Source organism: Xyrauchen texanus, chromosome 9, assembly GCF_025860055.1.
Source record: "Xyrauchen texanus isolate HMW12.3.18 chromosome 9, RBS_HiC_50CHRs, whole genome shotgun sequence".
NCBI lineage: Eukaryota > Metazoa > Chordata > Actinopteri > Cypriniformes > Catostomidae > Xyrauchen > Xyrauchen texanus.
In genome coordinates this window covers 33,971,761-33,995,486 of record NC_068284.1, presented here as the reverse complement: position 1 = coordinate 33,995,486, position 23,726 = coordinate 33,971,761, and the positions used below count along the sequence as shown (strand labels likewise).

Below are 23,726 nucleotides of genomic sequence, written 5' to 3'. Positions count from 1 at the left end.
TGTTGTTAAACATTACGGTACCACATAAAAATTCTACTGCCATAGATGTGAAGCTATATTATTACATTGAACTAGATTGAACCATTGCTCTGGTGTAAAGTGAATATTTTAATCCAAAGCATTATGTTCGGGAAAGTTGATATAAAAGGAAATATTTTAAAATAAATGACAAAAATGTTCAAGAATAAAATAAAAAAAACACTTGGAAGGTAAAAATATATAAAGTAACAAAGCTATTAACTTTATTTATTGCAATATTACAAACAGAATGAATACATGTCATAGGATCTATTATTTACATAAAAATGTAAATACATTAAAATAACCTACATTAATTCAGATATACTAGTTCTTGTGCAATAACTTAAATGCGATGACCATTTAGGCCCAGTAATAGTTACTGAGAAATGCAAAACACACAATGTATTTGTAGATTTAATAAACTGCAGCTCAGTCAGTGTTACTGTGTATTGGCATGAAAACAAAATATAAAGTGGTATGAAATTATAATATCTATATTAGATCATAGTATTTTGGTTCTGATTGTAAAATGAAGCTATACGTTTAACACTATCCTATTCCACCACAGGGAGGCCCCAATGTTCTTTCACAAGAACTGTATGGGTAATACCAGACCTCAAGTCCGACTTGACAAGAATATCAATGTAACACAGGTGGGCCAATTTTAATGGAAACCAAATAGTAGCAAGTGCCGGCCAGCTACTCAAAAAGCCTGTCAATCAGGATTTCAATGTAGTTTGTTTTCTGAATGATTTTGAGAAGGGCAAGAGCTTACAAAATGTACTAGCAATATTTCCCAATAGGCAAACAAACTACATGAGAAGAAAGGAACAGCTGTGATTGCAGCTATATTGACACAGGATACTTGCTCAAAAGGCATGGTGTTACAATAAAGGAACAGTTCTCCCAAAAATGTAAATTATTTGATCACTGAATCTCGCTCATGCCACGCCAAGACCTTGACTTTTTTTCTGTGGAACACAAAAGGAGATGTTGGAAAACATATTAAAGACTGACAGCTTCAGACATGAATGGTGACTGAGGCTAATATTCTGAATAAGCCAATGAAAACAAAGTCATACAGGTTTGGAACAACATGAGGGGGAGTAAATTATGACAGAATTTTAATTTCTGGGTGAACTGTTCCTTTAAGTACAGGAATCGCAATACATTTTCTGCTATCAGTATTGCAAGTTTAAGAGTGTGGTGGAGGATGCTGTTTACATAATTTAACTCTACATTTATACAGGTGTGCCCTTTGTTGGTTTAACAATTTATGACTTGTTACTTGTATGGGAGTCAGGATGGAAATCTCAAATGTCTTGGAATGTTTGATTTGCGATGCATCACAGTTAAAGGGATTGCTCACCCATGAATTGTTCTGTCAAAATGATTCAACAATTTGTTGTTTCAAACCCATGTTCTTCCTTCCGTGGTACACAAAAGAAGACATTGTGGAATGTACAGTTCGATGTTTCCATGCAATTAAAAAGAATGGGGATTGAAGTGTTCAAGTTTCAAAAAGGAAACAAGAGACCCCAAAAAATGACATAATAAAAGTGTTACCCGGGGAGAGAACTGTCCCTTCACATTTTGGTAAACTAGCTTTGATTATTATTACATGTGATTGTACGCATGTGAAAAGGACTTAGAATATCACAGCACAGGCTCAAGGCACACTATCCTAAAACAATGTACCTTGATTTAAAAAAACAAAACAAAAAAACATTACCACCACTACCAACTTTATGCATTAATACAAGTCTTCTGAGGCCATAAAAAAAACATTGTGTGAGGAACAGACTAAAATGTAAGGCCTTATTCACTGACCTTTAGAGAGCTGTTACCACTCAGTTGATAATACCTGACCCAAAAGAACAATTCATTCAAAAAAAACGACCAGAATATTCTTCAAAAGTATTCCTTTTGTGTTTCATGGAATTAAAAAAACATAGGGGTTTGGAACATGAGGCAAAGTACATGATGACAGAACTTTTACTTTTTTGGTAAAGTACCCCTTTAACGGTGTTTAAAATGCTGATGTGTCAGTTCTCCGTGTCTGAAGAATCACTTGCATCTGTAAGGCGTGTTTGCTTCTTGCGGACATTCCAGTGGAGGCATTGAGCCAGACTCTCAAACCAGTCATACACCAGGTCACGACAACAGATAGATGGAACTGGATAACAGGACGTCGTGATCTTAATGCTAAGTGGGGAAAAAAAAAACAAGTTGAGAACTCATGATTAACACAGCTGTGTGTTTGAGAGAACACTTAAGACCATGGGTGATTCTCATTTTTTAAATTGCCACACCTGACCCCATGCTGGATCTCCTGCCTCTTTCTGCCATCAAACGACACCCAGGCTGTGTTGCGAGCATCAGGGGACAGCGTTATCTGCAAAGTAGGATTATAAACAAAAAATCCCTTCATCTGAACAACTCTTGAGCAGAACAAAATGAAGCATTGAGTTTAACCACAGTTTCTTTGAAGCAAATAACTTATTTGCTTGGCAAATATAGTTTAGTTACAGGCATGGTGTACAATACGTCTATTTTCAAATCTCACCATAAGTTCCACACCAGCAGGCACCACGATGGGTCTAAAGGAGAGAGAGTGAGGGCAGATGGGGGTGACCATGATTGCAGGAACATTGGGATGGATCATGGAGGCTCCTGCTGCAGCAGCATAGGCCGTGCTGCCTGTGGGGGTGGATACGATTACACCTACATAGAAACAGGCCACATATTTATATTTATTTTCATGGCAGCTGGTCTCCTTCCTCAGCAACAAAAACTCCATACTGCTTTGTAATGTATTCTTGATCTAGTAAAATAAAAAACAATACAAGTAGGGATGCACCAATCAGGTGCCGGTGTTTATCGGTCAATTATTGATCGAATTAAAACCATAGACACAGAAGCATGATACACACTTTGTAAAAACTCTGAATTCAAATGCACAATCCAGATATTATAATAATACTCTCAAGATTTAGAAAGGTTGGTGCTCCTAAGAACATGTAATATTTCATTAGATTTTTTTCTTGTTGTTTTTTTTAATGTGGAACAACCACCATGAACGGATGTGAGAGTTGTGAAAACAACACTTACCTAAACTACATGATAATGGAAACCATCTAAACCACTTTGAAACCAGCAGACTCTGACTCATAGGACATCGGTATGATATCCATTAATGCTCCATTTTGGAGCGCAGAAGTAAATTATTGCAGGGTAAACTTTGACAGTGGTGAATGGGAGTGAATGAGAGATCACTGCAAATATTATTTTCACTTACCCATTTGTTCCAAGAGCAAAATAAAAGATCCACAATTACGTTTGAATGACTTTCCAGAAGAAAATAAACAGAGAGTTGTGGATTAAAGGTGCACTCAGCAATTCCTGAGAAACATGTTGATATTCGAACTCAACTGCCAAAACAAACACTCCCCTCCCTTTCAGTGCTCCTTTGGAAGCTCCGCCCCAAAATTCATGCATGCAAGACAGTTTTACGCACACCAGCTCCAGACACTCACAACTCTCCTACTACTAAATCATAACAGTATATATGGGTTCTGTGAAACATAGCAAAAGTTATGTTACCCACATATCGAGAAGAAAAAGAGCAACTTATGCATCCGTTTTCAAGCCTTTTACGTCTCGGAGGTCTCTCCACCACTGAAAAGCCTTGCTGATGTTGACGCGGCTCCTAGCCCTCGACTTATCTTAATCCTTTTTTAGTTTATATTCGTCTGACCTTTTTCTCTTGGTCCGTTTCTCAGCCATATGTCCTACTTGGAGTTCAGAAAGTTCGCATCAGCCAGATTTGCCATCACTCTTCTAATGAATTTCCCTCTCACTCTGCCGCCACCCCTCATCCTGCACAAGAACCACCCCTTGTTGCTGATTGGCTGGACTAGTGTTGAGTGGATCGGTCTGTTCCACTTTTTTTTTTTTTCTTACGATTTTTTTAGCCCACCCACAGAACGGACAGCTAGCAGACAGTGAGGAGATAGTTGTAGAATTTGACAAAAAGTTTATTGGATTAGAATTAAAGAGTGCACCTTTAAGACAGTCAGATGGGAGATGATGACAAATTTACTGACACTCTCTCAGTGTGAAAACTTACTTGCAGCTGTGGTAATTCAGTTTTTAAAACAAATTCCATGGTAATATAACACAAAGCATACTGTTATATATTTACATTCAATATTTTACAAATGTATAATAAACATTTTTGCGAGATTTACACTGATACGCTGGAAACGAATTACAGTCTGTGAAAAAGGTCTATTAAGATTAAAATTGAAAATATAACCTTGCACAATTACTTTTCTGCATTCAGTGCTTCAGTCAGCACTGTGTGAGCAAGCGGCACCCTCTTGTGGTCTGGACGGCATTATCCATTATACCACTACAATACAGAATTTAAAATGGGCTTTTGTTCCTTTGGTTTAAACTTTTATTTTTCCATGATGTGGTTGACTTTTCCATGGAATTGCTCAACATATTCATATTATGAATTTGTAATGTTCTATCAAAAACATACATGCATGTAGATTGTGAATTAGGGCTGTTTCGATGCAATAAAATTTCGATATATCTTTTTCTTTATACATCTTTACTTTTTTATGATACTGCATTGATATTTTAGATCAGTATATTGATATTTATATAAAAATATTTGTGTATTAATATGTAAACACACATCAAAGTTGGCACATTGTTACTTCCAAATCAATTTAATGAGCTCAGCAAGAGACATAAATGTGATGTTTCAAGCTACATGCTTTTAATCAGACATCAGTATATTACTGAAGTACACTCAAATTAATTGGAATTGATTCATAATCAAATCAAATAATGATATCATGATTTATTTCAATATATTGAATCATGACATGTGTATTGCAATGTGTATCATATCGTCAGGTGCCAGGCGATACCCAGCCCTATTGTGAATTATGTTGTTTTGAACTGCAAAAACTGATGTGCAAAACATTTTTAGTAGTACAAAATAACCGTTTTTCATACCAATCTTCATGTTATCATATCAAGTCATTTTTTCTATTTATCTATTTATCATGGCTCGCTTTAAAATTTTGGCCCGTCATGTGTTCAAAAGATCCCATCTGTTTTTAATGGAAATTATTTATTGTTAGAACAGACAACAGTATATTTTAAAAACATAATTCCAAAGTAAAACAGTGATCTGATGACAAAATAAGGTAAGTGGCAAAATATAGGTAACAGCCTATGATTATTGTTAAAATTGTTAAAAAAAAGTCACGTGACCGCACTCGAGGTTCGACGTGTGAATGGCGAACACTGGGCACTTCGCTAGTTTTAATACTTTTTATGTCATAAACTGGTGAGATGTTACATCCTAATCCTCAACTGCTCTAGGAAGACAAAATGTCAAAGAATTCAAAATCCTCGGGCTCTGGAGACATTAAAAGACAGTTACGTGCTCAAGCTGATACCCGTGAAAAGGCCCCGAGCCAGGGACTCGATTTGGCCGGAGAAGTGAAGGAAATTCGGCGAGAATTGTTGAACATGACGGCAATGCTGACAAAGGTTGTTGCTGACTTGGAGGATCTTGCTGTAATACGTTGACCGATTACTGCCATGGAGACGAAATTCACTAAGATGGTTACATGGGTGGGGGATGCTGAGAAACGAATCGATTATCTGGAATCATCAGAGAGGGAATTAGCTGCTAATCCGCTAGTGAACAAGATGGATTTGGAGCACGTCTGGGAGAAGTTGGAGGACATGGAAACTGTAACCGGCGGAATAACATCCGAATTGTTGGAAAACCTGAGGACGAAGAAGGTCAGGATATGTTGAAATTCCTGGACCGGCTCTTTCAAAGTCTGCTTGACATAACAGGCCATCAAGGGAGCTCACAGGGTTCCAGCTCTGCGGTCCACTGAGGGGGACAGGCTGATCAGTTCCGGACAAATTTCTGAGATTATCCGATAAAGATTTATTTACACGAGGCAAGGAGTAATGGAAAAACCACAGCATTTTCTTTGCAAATTTGACAAGAGAGAAATGTGATTGATTCAAGGAATGCAAGAAACTCTTACATCAACGGAAGGTCACTTTTACACTAATGTTCCTGGCCAAATTGAGAATAGCTGCTAAGTTGGCCGTAAAGTATTTACATGTCCCCAGCAAGAGATGTCCTTCAAAAAGTCAAAGGACTAAGTTATTTTGTGGTACTCCCGTTGCAGCAAAGTGTACCGACTCACTGATCATCCACTTGACCGTCCGAGGAAGTTGAGTGCCTTTTTTGTTTCTTTTTATGCTGGTTCCTTAAATTTGCTGGAATTTGTTTTGTGTAGTAGCACTCCTTCGGGACACTATTATGGATGAATCTGCACGTTCTTTGTGCTTATGCCTTCTATTGGTTGGAGTTTGTTTTGTGAAGTATTTCTTGCAGGACATTGGATTGATGGGTAATTTGTTGCATTCATGTAGCGGTGGAAAGTTTTATGGGGTTGGGGCACCCCATAAAAAGGAAGGGTATTTCTCTTCTTAAACGGAAGAAATATGATATAGTGTTTCTTCAAGAAATGCATCTTTCCCCGCAGGAAGCTGAAAAAATTGGGAAGATATGGGGTGGACATGTTTTCTTAAGTGCTGGCTAATGTATAGAGCAGGGGAGTCATTACACTGATAAATAAGCATCTAGAATTAAAATGTCTCAACTCAATATCTGCTGGTGGCGAAATATTTACCTCGGCCATAGATATTAATAACACCTTTAAAGAACTCTTTCTTGATCTTTATAGTTCCACGTCTTCATCTACTGATGAAGCTATTAGAAACTTTGTGGAACCATTAGAACTCCCTAAACTGACGACTGAGCAAAGAAATTCTCAATTCTGAGATAACCTTGGAAGAGCTTTGCGAGGTAATTAAGGCCTTGCCTATAGGGTATGAATTTTTTAGATCTTATGCAACAGAACTGTCTCCACTTTTGTTAGAAGTTTATATGGAAACATAAAAGAATTGAAAGCTTCTGCCCACCATGACACAAGCCCGGATCAGTCTGATTCTTAAAAAGGACAAAGATCTAATCGAGTGTAAGAGTTACCATCCAATTTCCCTGATCCATCTAGATGAAAAATATTGTCAAAAATGTTGGCTAACCGATTAAGTAAAGTTACGACATCTATTGTTCATATAGATCAGGTGGGGTTTATTTGGGCTGCAGCTCTTCTGATAACATTAGGCATTTCATCAATATTATGTGGTCCGAGGCGAATGATCAGACTCTGGTCGCTGCCATCTCACTTGACGCCGAAAAGGCATTTCATATGGTAGAATGGGATTATATTTTTAAGATTTTGGAAATATAAGGGTTCGGGAATACTTTTATTGTATAGATTAAGTTACTTTATAGACACCCGTTAGCGGCGATACAAACAAATGATTAATTTCAGATTATTTTACTCTGGATAGGGGCACCCGGCAGGGTTACCCTCTTTCCCCATTATTGTTCTGTTTCGCCCTGCAACCATTAGCAGCCGCCATAAGAAGGGAAGATGATTTTCCAGAGGTGGTGGAGGGAGGTATAGCGCATAAGCTTTTGATTTATGCAGATTATATTTTATTATTCGTCTCCAAACCCACTAGACCTATACCTTAACTCCACAGAATTATTAATTTCTATTCTCATTTCTCTGGATACAGTGTTAATTGGTCTAAACACAAAGCTTTGGCTCTGACAGCATACTGCCCGGTAACGGCTTTCCACCCGGGTACCTTTCAGTGGCCCAAACAGGGCATTCATTATTTGGGTGTTTTATTTCCAGCAAATGTGTGTGATTTAGATTTTAGTTTCAGGTAACATAGACCTCCTTGGTTGGACATCAGTCTTGTATCTTTTAGCGGTTAAGTACCTTGTTCTTTGGTACAAGAATGACAGGTAAATTAGCTAAGCAACACTAAGAAAAAAGCCTGTATTAAAGCCTGAGTAACCAATAAAGTCCTGTAAATCTGTGCTTACCATCTCCCTGCACGGATGTGATGAGGCGTCCATTCAGGTAAAGGTCAACATTAGACAGGTAGGAGGAGGGTCCTCGGTCCACCACCACCTCGTTAAGCACCTTTATACACACATGCAATGTCCATATCACAAAAGATGAATGAATAACCTATAAACTAAAACAGTAAAATGTGTTATCTGACAGCCTTAAATCATTATCTACAGTTGAAGTTAGAAGTTTACATACACTTAATTTGAAATCATTAAAACTAATTTTTTAACCACTCCACAGATTTTATATTAGCAAACTATAGTTTTGGCAAGTCGTATAGGATATCTACTTTGTGCATGACAAAAATGCTTTTTCCAACAATCGTTTACAGACAGAACACCAAGTTAACTGTGCCTTTAAGCAGCTTGGAAAATTCCAGAAAATGATGTCAAGCCATTGACAATTAGCCAGTTAGCTTCTGATAGGAGGTGTACTGAATTGGAGGTGTACCTGTGGATGTATTTTAAGGCCTACCTTCAAACTCAGTGACTCTTTGCTTGACATCATGGGAAAATCAAAAGAAATCAAAGACCTCAGAAAAAACATTATGGACCTTCATAAGTCTGGTTTATCCTTGGGAGCAATTTACAAATGCCTAAGGATACCACGTTCATCTGTACAAACAATAGTGCCCAAGTATAAACACCATGGGACCATGCAGCCATCATATCACTCAGGAAGGAGATGCATTTGGTCTCCTAGAGATGAACATAGTTTGGTGTGAAAAGTGCAAATCAATCCCAGAACTACAGCAAAGGACCTTGTGAAGATGCTGGAGGAAACAGGTAGACAAGTATCTAAATCCACAGTAAAACAAGTCCTATATCAACATAACCTGAAAGGCTGCTCAGCAAGGAAGAAGCCACTGCTTTAAAACTGCCATAAAAAAGACAGACTAAAGTTTGCAAGTCCACATGGGGACACAAATCTTACTAAAATGTCCTCTGGTCTGATTAAACAAAAATGTAACTGTTTCATCATATTGACCATCATTATGTTTGGAGGAAAAAGGGAGAGGCTTGCAAGAAGAACACCATTTCAACTGTGAAGCATGGGGGAGGTAGCATCATGTTGTTGGGGTGCTTTGCTGCAGTAGGAACTGATACAAAATAGTTGGCATCATGAGAAAGGAAAATTATGTGGATATATTGAAGCAACATCTCAAGACATCATCCAGGATGTTAAAGCTTGGTCACAAATGGGTCTTCCAAATGGACAATGACCCCCAAGCACACCTCCAGAGTTGTGGCAAAATGGCTTAAGGACAACAAAATCAATGTACTGGAGTGGTTATCACAAAGCCCTGACCTCAATCTGATAGAAAATTTGAGGGTAGAACTCAAAAAGTGTGTGCGAGCAAGGAAGCCAATAACCTGACTCAGTTACACCAATGGGTGTAATGGGCCAAAATTGGGCCAAAATTCCAGCAAATTATTGTGAGAAGCTTGTAGAAGGCTACCTAAAACGTTTGACCCAAGTTAAACTATTAAAAGGCAATGCTACCAAATACCAACAAAGTGTATGTAAACTTCTAACCCACTGGGGATGTGATGAAAGCTAAAATAAATAATTATCTCTACTAAATCATTCACATTCTTAAAATAAAGTAGTGATCTTAACTGACCTAAGACAGGGAATTTTATCTATGATTAAATGTCAGGAATTGTGAAAAAATTTATTTAGATGTATTTGGCTTAGGAATATGTAAACTTCTGACTTCAACTGTATTTAAGGCCTCGAATGAACGGATACTTTTTATTTTTAAGATTAACATTTTTATTGATACTTAGAGATGACAAAGAGAACAGATACAGTCTCTCTACAGGATTTGCAGAACTAATTACAGACTAATTTCGGTACCTGTGCGTTGTCCAACTTTATTTTCATTTATATAAAATATAAATAAAATATATAATATAAACATTTATAGTTTTATATTCAAATCTAACATATAAATATAAAATGTATATAAAAATGTAAAGATGCACATTTAAATAAGATGCACAAGTATACTGAACGATAACTAAATAAAATAAACACCCTTTACATACTTTTTATCTTTGTTCTGTTGTTTGTTTTTATTTATTTTATTGCTAGTTGTTTCTTTGACTGTTTACTTATATAATTACTAGTGATAACATATTAGTTTAGGCTGTGCAACTGAAATTGATACAAAAAACCATGAAGTTTCACTGGTATTAGAATCGAGAACTAAAACTCTGATATCATGACAACTCTACTTCTCAATAGAAATCTAAGACATAGTGACTTATTTATCAGATATTTATGCTGTCTTTTGTGTTATACTGCATGTATGCCCATCTCTGCTTTCTGAAGTTCCACACTGTAGGCACCATCACATTTAGTTTGTCATCTTCATGTTTCCTCAACCCTTATAATAATGATTTATAGTTTTTAATTAATTATAGATTTGTAGTTTTTCCTTGTGTCTGTTTGTATTGAAGTGCTTTACCTGTAACTGTAGTGTGATCTTTCCCGCCTCGTTGTTTACATGGTTATGAGGCATTATACCATTTTCCTCAATGCCTAAATGCTGCTCACTCCTCTGAAACGTGCCTTTCACAACCTTCACCTTCAGACGACTTCGCAGTATGATAGCTGCATTACCTACAACAGCCCAGACACACACATTTAAGCAGCAACCCAAGAGATGTATATTGAGTATAGTTTAATATGTGCAATCCCTGCAGTGGTAATATTCACAATATAGCATGGAATTGAGTCCATAAAAATTTGGAGAGAAAAAAAAAAAAAATCAAAAGGACACCAAACACATCACATTACAACTTCAGATTTTGGGTAAGGCCAGCAAAGTACAAGTACAAATTCCAGAATGTCTCTTGATCACTGTACCTTCAAACACCTTATCCACCTCTGTTTTAAAGGACTCAAACTTGAATGGTGTGAGGAATCCTAAAGAGCCCAGATGGAACGCCATGACTGGGGGAACACTGCCCTTAAAAAAAAAAAAAAACAAGACAAAACACCTGTGATGATCAAACCAAATTTGATTCATGAACTAATCCTTAAGGTTTCATTTTTGAATATCCAAATTCACTCAGCATTCATGGTGCACCTTCCACAGGTGAGACCTGTCAATGGAAAGCAGCTAAGAATAATGACTGACCTAGTAGGAGGCTGTTTTGCTCAAGCAAATTTGATGAGAGGAGAATACCTGGAAAAGGGAGGATGCATATAGCAGAGTTCCGTCCCCACCCAAACAAATAATCAGATCTACGCAGTCGGAGATGTCGTCGTACCCTGTATGAAAAAGTACAATGGTCAATCGCTCATTTTCCTAATGCGCCCCAATCTATTATTGGTTAATGGTGTGTCTAGGATTATGCAAATCCTTCAACAGGTGGATTTGCAGACATTTCGATACCAGCTTGTTGAGCAGGCCCTAGCCAGTCCTAACACTCTGAGCTTTCATTACCTTCCCTAAATGTGCACAGCTGATTGCGGATGGCTGAAAATGACTCATCCTTCATGAGAGCGGCATCTTCAACAACTTTCTTCTCCACATAAACCATCAGATGTTTCTCCTGAGAGTAAAGAGGAAAAAAGGCAAGGCTTTTGATCCTTTAGTATAGAGCGGTCTGACTTTAGCACAAAATAATATAGGTCAGTGGTTGTCAAACTTTTCAGGCCAATTATCACCTGTACAACAGCCATGACTATCCACAGTTTTATATATATCCATAGTTATATATTCGATTACATCATTTCCAATGCTTCATGGGATTGTAGTCCATGCCCTCATGAAAAACAGTCTGTACACAGACTTGTACCTTTGTTTTTTGTCAGATTTTCAAATGATTTTTTTTGCCTTAAAACAAAGTCTGTAATGTTGCGATTCACATTGGATCTGGTTGGTTTTTACAACTCTTTAATTGAAGATTTTATGAAAAGTCTATGGAATAAATTCATGGGGAAAATACTTCTGGGACCCAGATGGCTGGAAACGTAGGCGGGCACTGTTGGGCTCTATTTGGTACCCACGCGATGATTAAATACAGCTGGCTGCTTTCAAACACTGTGAATGCAGCTGCACGCATGAACAATCAAATGTGCTTTTAAGTCAAAATGCCCCTCCTGGCCTGATATTATTGTAAACACACCTGTTAATGTATTACAAGTGTGTATACAGATGGAACAAAATCTGCCATTGACGCAATATTAATGTAAACAGGGTTCAATGTACTGTATTATGTACATCAGTGTTAGCAGACAGGACAAACAACATAATTCTCAAAATATCTTATCTGTGCAATGTGTAAATGCAGCCTAGTAGACCTGCTGCAGTTTGTTACTATATCGTTAATATTAATCAAACAAGAACAAGACAAATAGAACAGCAATTACTGTCTTTGGCTGGATATCCCTATCAATTTCAATGATGGGTGTGCTTCTCAGTCAAATTCTGACTGCATAGAATAAATATTAACATACCTATCAAATAATATCTATTAAAATAACGATATCTAATAATAACACAGAAAAGATTGTCAAAAATATTGTATTTTATTGATTTTATACTATGATTTTTTTTTATGTTTAATTGTTGCTTTTACTGACAAATTAAAGCACTTTTTACTCTGTTCTCTATTTTATTACTGGCTCTTTGAATAATTACTTTAAAAGCTTGAAGCAATGTTTACTTAAACACTTTAAGGCTACACTTTAAGGTATTAATTTCATTAGTAAATATTTATATAAATACAAAACTTTTAAAATATTTTCAATAGCTTTTTAATTATTTATTTTAAAACAAATATTCAGGTTCAAAACTGGTTAAGCTCAATCGACAGCATTTGTGGCATAATGTTAATTACCACAGAAAATAATATCAATTTCTTTATTCTTTTCTTAAAAAAAAAAAAAAAAAAAGATAGTAAATAATCGGTTACGGTGATGCACTTAAAATGGAAGTAGGGATGCACCGATACCACTTTTTCTCTTCCAATCCGATTCCGATATCGGAAATCTCAGTATCGGCTGATACCAATCCCAATCCGAATTTTTTTGCATAATCAGTTTAGAATATCTTTACATTATTGTGTGGAACTAATTGGGTGTGCTCTTTAATATGTAAAGAAACACAAACCTCTAACTACACATTATTTTAATATAAATGTACAGCTTATTAAAGGAGACCTATTATGCAAAATTCTTGATTCTGTACAAAGTGACATCACTTTGTACAGGCCCTGAGCAGAACTGTTGACGGACATGTTTGTGTGTGCGTTGTTTCATTATAGCACATAGTGAACCTTGTAACAGTGTTTGTGTGTGTGTGTGTGTGTGTGTGTGTGTGTGTGTGTGTGTGTCCACACACACACACACACCATCGTTGCAAAACAGCTGAAATAATTACAACAATTAAAGGGTAACTAAACCCTAAACCAACTTTTTTTAGTTAATGATCTGTAAGCATGGGGCTTTTTTAGTACTGGTCATTGATTCAAGTAATTTTTTTGACATTTGTGTATAAAGTGTTTTAATTCTACAATATATGGTGTAAAAACGTCTGAGTGCTGCCCTCTTCAGGTTGAACGGCGGCTACTGCAGTTGAATTTTCCTATTGGCTGTTGCGGTACTTCGTGACGTAAGCGGTGACAGCTGACGTAAGCAGGTTCCAGCTCACCCCGCCAGATTCATGTACATGTCGTCTTGCGACCGTGTGAGGAATAATAATAACATAGAGTCTGACAGCAGCTGTCAATTAATCCGTCACTACGAGTCTCAGGTGTCCAACCCCCCCCCCACACCCCCGCTCAGCCCCGCACTTGGTTCGTTCCCTCTATCCCCGCCGGGGTCTGCCCACTTTTCCTGCATTTTCAAATATTTCTAGTGGGTGGAGTCAGACTCTGAGCAGTGGCATAATAGGTGCCCTTTAAGAAACACTTTACTATTAACTAGTAAATTAAATGTAGCAGCAAAATTAACAGTAATTCCAGTATAAATCATCAATAGAATAGAAGCAGTTTTTTGTTTTTGCTAAATTTGTTCAACTTGTATCTGGACATCAAAGGATTCATATCTCTTTTTTGTTCAATTTAGTTGTAAGACATCAGCTCACTTTTCATTCACAGTTATTTTTTTGGAACCCATTCAACTTAAATATTATTATAATTTGTAAACAAATAATAATAGTAATATATCTCAATAATGCACCTTTAACTTTTAAACCCTCATGTTTTATTTTGACATTCTGAACTCTCCAGGAAGTCCTGCAAGTCTGTCTGTTTGGAGGCAAGTTCACATTAGTTTAATTCGCTTTAAAAATTCCGGTAAAATGCACCTCTGGTGCTATTCTAAATGCATAAGTGAACCGAACTATTGAGCACCTACATCTGAGATGTTGTTTGTGAGTAGCTCTCAAATATTGCATATGCTGTGAAGGCTAAAAATAGCTGTGTGTGTGTGTGTGTGTGTGTGTAAACAGAGCAGCGGCATTCACGGACACGCTGGTGCATTTTATATATTTACTTATTAAACACAGCCTTTTGTGATTCACAGAGCTATCGCACGTCTTCAGGTGGCTTTGAATAAAATGCACGAGTCACATGAACTACGTTAATTGTGTTTTCATGGTTCTTTTGTCATTTTTTGAGCTTGACAGTAACGAACATGACTAACACACAGTATCGGATTTGGATCGGGCTCATTGGACCAATACCCTATCCGTCTAAATCAGCGTTTCTCAACGGGGGCGGTACCGCCCCCTAGGGGGCGTTTGGAAAGTGTTGGGGGGCGGTGTGAACGAGGTAGCAGAGAGGGGGGCGCTCAGGCACAAATGGGGGCGTTACTCAGAGGTACTCAACAGGCGGCCTGCGCAAAAATCTTTTCAGCTCTTCTCCTTAGCCTATGTCTTCGTCTTGCTCGGATTACTGCTGCCACTTCACCAGGAGGATATGCCAGGAGAGCCGCTTCCTAAATTACACATGCTTTTAAGAGGCAGAGAATTTTCAGCGCAAAATAGAGGCGCTTTCACCGGCTTTTTCTGTACATAACGCTGAATACATAATTAGGCGCAGTTTACGCTTCCCTCCCATCTATTTATGTGACACTCCCACCTTCCCTTGTCCATCCCATGAATGCATATGCATGACACTAAAAGCGCATTTTGCCATTTTCAATTGCGACAGGCAATCTGCGCTTTCATCTCGGTGCGTCCCGTTCGTACATACCTCGCCATGGTTTTATCGCGACTTTGCGAAACAAATACGCCTGAAGTGGGCTAAAAGCGTTAGTACATCTGGCCCTGAGAATTTTAATTGTAATGTGATGATCGGGTGCGGATATCTAATCGGAGAAAATCATTGGTGATGGTGAGTTTGTTTTTAACAGCTGATTTGGGTGGCGTTAGAGCTGATCCGTGCATCTCTACTCTGCAATGTGTAATTGGCCGATGGGAATAATAAAGTCATAATAATATAAATATTGATTTTATATTATTTGTCTTTTGCAGTTATTCACCTAGTATATTAATATTAACTTAAGTTCTCTCCCTCATGTCCCGCAAAATCAGGTCTGCTGACCTGCAACAGAGCAATAGCCAGGTGGTCACCCTACGTTACTCACTGTTATTCATCACAACGTTTAAGCCTCTGACAACACATACAATGTTCATTTGAATGTAAAATAAAATTATGTCTGTGCAAATTAATGAATTCATATTTAAATGTTGCTAATAACCCACTCGGCTAGTTACCGGCAAATGATCTCCATAGCAACGCCTAAAAACAAATGCCGCAGCTGTCAGAGTGGTAGAAATGACCGTTTGTAGGCTATTCAAATTTGAAGCCTAGTATATATTGCCTAATTGAGTGCGCGAACGACCGCTGCTTTTTCATTGGCCATTTAGGTTAGTTACGTTATTGTTCAAAAAAGGTTGAGAACCACTGGTCTAAATCCTCAGTATCAGAGCCAATACCGATCCAGGTATCGGATCGGTGCATCCCTAAATGGAAGTGAATGAGGCAAGTTTTTAAAAAGGGGTTTAAAAAGGCATAAATGTGAAGTTTATAATTTTATAAAAGCTCTTATGTTAATTCTTCCGTTTAACTTGCGTCTCATTTGAGCTGTAAAATTGTTTAAATCAGCATTCTCAGTCATTTTAGGGTTTATGGCATTATGTCCTTGTGACAACGAAGATGTAAAACTGGCTAACTTTACACAAAAAAGGTTAGCAAGCGATTTAATAACATTAAAATCATGTTAACATGCATCTAGTTTACGCCTTGTGGCTATACTTTTGAAACAGTTAGCATTTGAATGTTTATGGATTGGCCCCTTTCATTTTCTGTAAGTGCCTCACTGTAATTCAGATTTTTACCTTGTTTAAGAAAAAAGAGGGACGAGTCAAAATTCATTTCTGTGGTAATCAATATGGCGAAAATTCTGTCGACTGAGCTTAACTTGTATTAAACCTGGAGCATCCCATTAAATGAAACTTCTAAATAAATCAGATTATTAAAAATATTAATTATATTATAATAATTATGGTTGCACTATTTTACAGTATGTGTACTTTCAGTATACTTACAGTGTACTTACCCAAGAATGTACTGACTTTGGTGCCTACTTTATTATTATGGGTTAAGGTTAGGACCAAGTAATTTCTATAGTTGTAATTATATAGTACGTAAATGTGGAACAGTACTGTAAAATTAAGTGCTACTGTAATTATTACTGTATTAAAATTAGAATTATAATATAATTATTAAGAATATAAATCAATTTTAAATAATTAAAATATACATCTTTAGTCATTACTTGTGTCACGTACCACTGTCTGTGAACCATTGTTGGTAGTTTGAGAACCACTGATATAGAAAAAAAACAGTATAATCAAATGTAAAAATACAATGAGGACAAAAGGTAAACAGTATCCCAACCCACTAGCTAGCCTACTGGTTTACTTTCCATGCCCTCTGCTTTTAGATTTGCTTTCGAGTGGCCTACCTCTACAAGGAACCTGCATAGCTCTTTGAATGGCTCCAGCAGGCCCTCGTCTCTGATCTTTCTGATGACCAGGACATTGAGTGGGGGTTTGTTCCATGTGAGACGCTGGCTAGCTGGATCCTGAATGTGCCTGTGTGGAAAGATAGCGGAGTAGGCAAACATTTTCTATGCCGGCAACTCACTTTGCACAGAGAAACACCACATGCACTTTGCCCAGTTCCTATGTATGTTATGCAATATACAGTTGTGGTCAAAGTTTGTAAGCACTGTATTGTTCAATTTGTTTCTTACAATTCTAAGATCAGACGATTTTCAAAATTAACAATGGAATAAAAGATGATGTTCTACATATTTGCTGTGTTTTTATTTATTGTACCAAAAATGACCATATCTGCTTGTTTGCTTCAGCTCTAAACTTCAGCTCTAAAGTGTTGGAAAGTTGGCAACTGCCACAACGCTGCTGGTTCTGTCCTCCAGTCCCATTTAACATACCCCCCTCAACCAAACATAATGCATCACACACTGCCTTATCAATTCTCTGTCCGATCTTTACTGTAGGGCTGGGTGATATGGCCAAAAAGATTACTATGATAATTCTTTTTCATATCATTCGATATCGATATTTATCCTGATATACATTCACATTTGCAAATTGTTTTGAATTTCCAAGTTAGCAGAAAATCCTAAACAGTCAAAATAGTCTATACAAAACTGCATTGGGATCCCAGAAAAAGCCAAAGCAGTGGTGTCTGAGAGATCTTCTACCAAAGTATTCAAATATTTTTAAGAGTTTATGAATCAAGTGCAGTTGGATATGAATGTTAAAAGATCATCTGTTCATTTTGAAGCATTACATTTTTACATTCAAGTTATTTTTATAGTTTGTTACATTCAAATAGCAAGTAGCAAAAAGCATAGAAGCCCTTGTGACTGAGGAATGATACTGTATGGGGGTTCAGGGGTATCACCTGAGAGAAAATCTTTAAAATATAAAAGTCTGAATGGGCTGTGAGAAAGACTAGGCAACAAACTAGAAATGTTATGGTCTTTCCTTGTCAAACAAGACAGAGGTGATGACATCTGATTCATTTCACAAAATCTATTTGTTTATTATTAAAGGCTCATAACATGCTAATTAATAAAGCTAAATTTAGAAGAAAAAAATGTTATGGTCTAAAGGTGCTCTGGAGCCACGTTAACTCATGCGGTACCTCATATCTACTCACATGCGGGGGAAAGAGGCAACGCGTTCAGAGCAGGACAGGGCATAAATGAAAAGATCTGGTGTATGCAGCACTGTTGTTTTGTCACGCTGCTCAATAGAGATGATGAGAGGGTGTAACAGTCATCGTGATGTCTTGCGGTCTCGCGACACACACCTGAACGTCTAAATGTAAAACACAGGCTGAATATCGAAAATTACTCAAAAGATTATCATCGACATTGTAGACTTTTTTATCACGATAAATATCGAGATTGTTTTATCACCCAGTCCTACTTTGCTGCCTTAAAGTTTAAACAGTAATGACAGACAGACTTGATCTTTACATTACCTAACATGGGCAAGAATGCTTGTACATGCTTTTGCATTGGGCCATTCCAAATATGGGAGAAAATAAAAAAAGAATGCTTTTACTTACATGACTGAGGTCGGGTTGGGGAGAATACAAGCTTTGGGTCCAAAATGAGTAGCAGGATATGGTCCATGAAGAAAGTGTCCTCGTCTTAAACAAAAAAGGAACTTCAAATATATGCCCTGCAACACTAAGATCTGAACTAACCTAAATTAAATCAACCAAATGACATGTTGACTACTGTTGTGGTACAGTACCTGCATCCATCCCATCTTTTGGGGGAACTCTCTGCTGTCTCCTCAGCTGTGGACCCGTGTTGCTCAGGCAACCAACATTGTTCACTTTGCCCTGACAGTTGTTCTGGACATTCTGCCTTCCGAAGAGACCTCTTCTCCTCTTTACGTCTCCTTGGAAGCTTTCCATGCCGCTCCCGCTGCCTATGTGACCGGACTGATGCACTGCAATTCGCACCCTCCTCCAACTCTTTGGAGGGATGCTTCTTCTCCATGCCCTCGATTCTTATGAAGCAAACACAAAACAATACAAAAGTTCCAAACATATGAGGTTAAATGTCAAACTAAATAGGTAAAGTTTCTCAAGAAAAACTTTGATGTTGGCTTGACAAAGCCTTGTCTGAAAGTTTAAACTAGTTTGAAAAGTTTGATGGTTATACAGTACACTTAAGAAAAGCAGCTAGCGGGGTCTGGGTAGGTCATCGAGAAATTATGCTGACTACCACCCCTAGAGTCACGAGTTTGAATCCAGGGCATGCTGAGTGACTCCAGCCAGGTCTCCTAAGCAACCAAATTGGCCGGTTTGCTAGGGAGGTTATAGTCACATGGGGTAACCTCCTCGTGGATGCGATTAGTGGTTCTCACTCTCAGTGGGGCATGTGGTAAATTGTGCATGGATCGTGGAGAGTAGCATGTGCCTCCACATGTGGAGTCTCCGCGGTATCATGCACAACGAGCCATGTGATAAAATGCACAGATTGTCTGTCTCAGAATCAAATGAGACTTGGCCTCCACCACCCGGAATGAGGTGAGTAACTGCGCCACCACAAGGACCTACTAAGTAGAGGAAATTGGGCATTAAGTAGAGGAAATTGGGCATTCCAAATTGAGAGAAAAGGGGATAAAATAAAGGCAAGCAACTAGCTAGATAGATAGCCAGGCTTACTCTGTCACATATAAACTGTCAGACAGATAGACAGATAGATAGATAAAGCAGATTAAAGGCCTTCTGTGGGTTTGTTCCACTGATCTACATCTAATATATATCTATATATATATAGATATATATATAGATATATATATATATAGAGAGAGAGAGAGAGAGAGAGAGAGAGATCAGTGGTTTGTTCACATTTAAATTCTTAACAGTATGAGTTCAAATTAACGAGCATTCCGTTGGTCACGAACATTCTGTCAATGTAAATCTATGTTTTTTTTCCCTATTTTTAAACATCTGCTTTGCAAAAACTGTAAGTCTGATCAAATAGAAAATACACAGCACACTATTCCAAAACAGTCTGAATGTCTGAACAAAGTTTGGTGGAAGTATCTTGAAAATCAAGGAGTTAGTTAGAAATTATGTTCTCGGTTTAGGGTTTTAAAAAAAACAAAAAAACAACTTTGTAGAATAACAGTTAAGACTAAAAATACAATAATAGCTGTTGAGTTGGATTAATTGCATGCAAGTTTCAAATGGATGTGGGGAAAATAAGCATTCCAGCAGCTGGAATAATGAGACAATTAAAGGGACAGTTCAACCAAAAAAAGTTACAATTCACCATACTCACTCTCATAACAGCTCAGATGTGTATGACTTTCATCTGCATAACACAAATTAAGATTTTTAGAAGAATATCTCAGCTCTGTAGGTCCACACAAAGGTAGCACTAAAGTAATCCATACAACTCCAGTGGTAAAAATCCATGTCTTTAGAAGTGATGTGATAGGTGTGGGTAAAAAAAAAAAAAAAAAAAAAACATTAGACCTTTATAACTATTAAGTCATATTATTACATATCCCTACCTACATGTTGAGGCTGGTCAAAGGTTGATATTTATAGTAAAAAATGACTTGAATATGTATCTGTTTCTCACACACACATATCATATCGCTTCTGAAGACTTGGATTTAACCACTGGAGTTGTATGGATTACGTTTATGCTGCTTTCATTTTCTTTTTGGCCACTATTCACTTAAAATGTATGGACCTAAAGAGCTGAGATATTCTTCAAAAAAAAATCTTTGTGTTCTGCAGAAGAAAGTAACACATCTGGGATAGCATAAGGGTATGCAAATGAGAGCGAATTGTTTACAGCCTCGTTGATCAAAATAGACATGCCAATGTCAGCAAGGATAACAAACGTACTACACTAGGAAATAGATTTATATAGCGGGTCTCGCTTAATATAATATTTGCGTGTTTTTTATAGCCCATTCTTTTTTAGTTTTGTTTACCCCATGAGCTCCTATACAATATAAATGGCTAACATTGTTATAGCTGACGGCTTTAAACTTACTACAGCACAAGGAGAGCCAGCTTCTCCAACACACTATGGCTAGCAATCTGTCATGCTATTAACCATGATTTCGGAGAGACAAAGAGCACTAATCTTGATCACATTAAGCCACACAACAACCCTTTGCTATATCTGACACTTGATAGAAGACATACAACATTAGAAACATTTCAAACGGTCAAAACGCCCGCTAACTTTAGCCGCATTGAGCTAGCAAGACATATGCACTTTTCTTACCAAACAGCAGGAAACACAGTGAGCGCGAGGCACCACAAACAACTTCCTCTTTTTGACAGTTTCGACAAGTTAAATGAAAACACTGGATTGCGTTACCCAGCCAGCACTTTCTCTATGGAGTCGGGTTTATGCTCGGTAATATTATGGGCCGTTTGGTCTGACATCACTAGGCTGCCTGTGACTGCCCAGTCGTGCTGCGCAACAGAGACTTAAAAATGGGCACATGAAGATGTGTATCGCAGAGCATGTTGCCACACTATATGGGGTAGTAGGGTGATGTGAGCTAAAGTGGGTTACTTTTTGGCATTAAAATGTCAAAGCACATATCCAGACTGCCCCGTTAATAAACGGGTTAAGCCCAAGGGCTATTTAAATGTCAAAAGTACCCCTCTGTGTCATTGCTGTATTCAGCTAAATCGGGCAAGTGAATTTGTATAGTAGCAAAATCATCATTGTGAGCAAGAAAGAAATATGCTATTTTAAGTTATTTACAGTTGTTTCTAATTTAATTTATAACATTGCATAACAAGAAATGGTAACGCTTTACAATAAGGTTCCATTCGTTAACATCAGTTTAATGCATTAGGTGACATGAACAAACAATTAATACATTGTTGACTGCATTTATTAATCTTTGTTAATGTAAGTTAATAAAACATACAATTGTTGAGGAGAGGTACAATTTAAAATGATGTTAAAGGATAATATCGCTTTACTCGCCGAGCTTTTTCCTCACTCTGGAAGTGTACATTTCTTGAAGGGAGGGCAGGGGGCAACCAATAATCCTCTCAGCAGTCCAAACTGTCTTTTGTAGTCTTCTGGTATCCAATTTCATAGCTGAACCAAACCAGACAGTTATTGAAGTACAGAGTACAGCCTAAATGACTGCTGAGTAGAACTGTATCAGCAGCACCTGTGACAGGTTGAACTTCCTCAACTGGAAAAGGATGTACAACCTCTGCTGGGCCTTTTTCACAATGGAGTCAATATGGGTCTCCCACTCATGTCCTGTGAGATGTTAGTGCCCAGGAATCTGAATGATTCCACTGCTGCCACAGTGTGGTTTAGAATGGTGAGGGGGTCAGTGTCGGTGTGTTCCTCCTAAAGTCCACAATCACCTCCACCGTTTTGAGCGTGTTCAGCTCCAGGTTGTTTTGACTGCACCCGACGGCCAGCAGTTCAACCCCCCTTCTGTTTGCAGACTCATCGTCATCTCAAATGAGGTCAACATCAGTGGTGTCATCTGCAAACTTCAGGAGCCTGACAGAGGGGTTCTTGGTGATGCAGTCATTGGTGTAGAGTCAATTTAATGCTGTTGTTTCATACTAAGTCTAAGTCAAGTTTAAGACTATGTCAAGTCGTTTATGTTGTTATGTTTTGGATTCACGTTTTTGATACATCACTTATGTAAATGAACTGCACTTGGGTTCACTTCATCATCGTCTTCATCTCTGGACTCTGGAATTATGTCATGTTTTAGCTCCATGTTCATGTTCATGTGTCTTGTTTTCATTGGTTTGTTGTTTAATTATCTTGTTTAGAGTTCTGTATATTCATTGAATACTGACCACCCAATATGGACCCAGCAGTTTGGCTCCTATGCCTACGTCAGGGGAATCATCCCCTGGAGGACTATGTGATGGACTTCTGCTCTCTGGCAAGCGAGGCTGGTTTTAATGAGGTCGCCCTCAAAGACTATATTCATTTGGGATTGAGTGAGCCAATCTCTTCCTTGATGACTAGTAGTCGCAGTTCCCACAATCTGGCTCAATATATCAACCTCACCCTGCTGATCATTGGTTCCACGTTCACTGTGGGGGAGGCGGATACCGAGCCAGAGTTCCTCGACATGGCCACCACCCAGCCAAATTTCCTCAACATGGCAGCCGCCGAGCCAGAGTTCCTCGACACGCCTGCTGCTAGATCCATAGATCCAAGATGGTGGCACGGTAGCATGCAGTGGCCAGTCCGGACAAAATGTTGCTATTTTTGTAACTTAGCCTGACTTTTACGCACATGGACATCAGAGCAACCAGTGTTCGTGTCTACCATCGCCAGACACTGTGAAAATATAAAATTCATGCAACAACCAAGCTGCATGATGATCTGCAGGAGTTGCTACGTGAACTCGGCTTGCTGCGGAGACCAGGCCTCCAGTACTCGCTGTCGCCTGATGCTGGTGCCCGGGGCATCTCTGTTATGTCCAACTCCAGGCCATGTCACACGGTCCAACATCTCTGTTATGCTCATTTAAACACTGACCCTTAACACTTACTTAGTTTAATAATTTTAAACCATGACTTTAACTATACATAAGTAATA

General features: G+C 38.0%; 1 protein-coding gene across 2 annotated transcripts; it reads right to left on the bottom strand.

Annotated features, from left to right (window-relative positions):
* Positions 1-294: 294 nt before the first annotated feature.
* nadkb (NAD kinase b) lies at positions 295-21,595 on the bottom strand. 2 transcript variants are annotated; one of them, XM_052133832.1, is made up of 13 exons: positions 21,405-21,595; positions 18,895-19,155; positions 18,704-18,787; positions 17,064-17,193; positions 11,530-11,638; positions 11,269-11,354; positions 10,947-11,049; positions 10,546-10,700; positions 8,042-8,141; positions 2,588-2,745; positions 2,334-2,416; positions 2,037-2,226; positions 295-992 (listed from the first exon to the last, which is right to left on the bottom strand). In XM_052133832.1, exons 2-12 carry the CDS (start codon positions 19,143-19,145, stop codon positions 2,067-2,069), a joined length of 1,419 nt encoding a protein of 472 aa, XP_051989792.1. In that variant the 5' UTR covers positions 19,146-19,155; positions 21,405-21,595; the 3' UTR covers positions 295-992; positions 2,037-2,066. The 2 variants fall into 2 exon arrangements, with proteins under 2 accessions (XP_051989792.1, XP_051989791.1); XM_052133831.1 differs by having other exon boundaries at positions 296-2,226.
* Between the last annotated feature and the right edge of the window lie 2,131 nt (positions 21,596-23,726).

What these genes read in the sequence shown, in the direction of transcription:
- nadkb (XM_052133832.1), bottom strand. Translation starts at nt 19,145, where the DNA reads ATGGAGAAGAAGCATCCCTCCAAAGAGTTGGAGGAGGGTGCGAATTGC. An exon ending in CTGCTGGTGTGGAACTTATG is followed by an intron (nt 2,417 to 2,587) that starts GTGAGATTTGAA and finishes CCTACTTTGCAG; the next exon opens with ATAACGCTGTCCCCTGATGC. An exon ending in GAGATCCAGCATGGGGTCAG is followed by an intron (nt 2,227 to 2,333) that starts GTGTGGCAATTT and finishes TTCCCCACTTAG; the next exon opens with CATTAAGATCACGACGTCCT.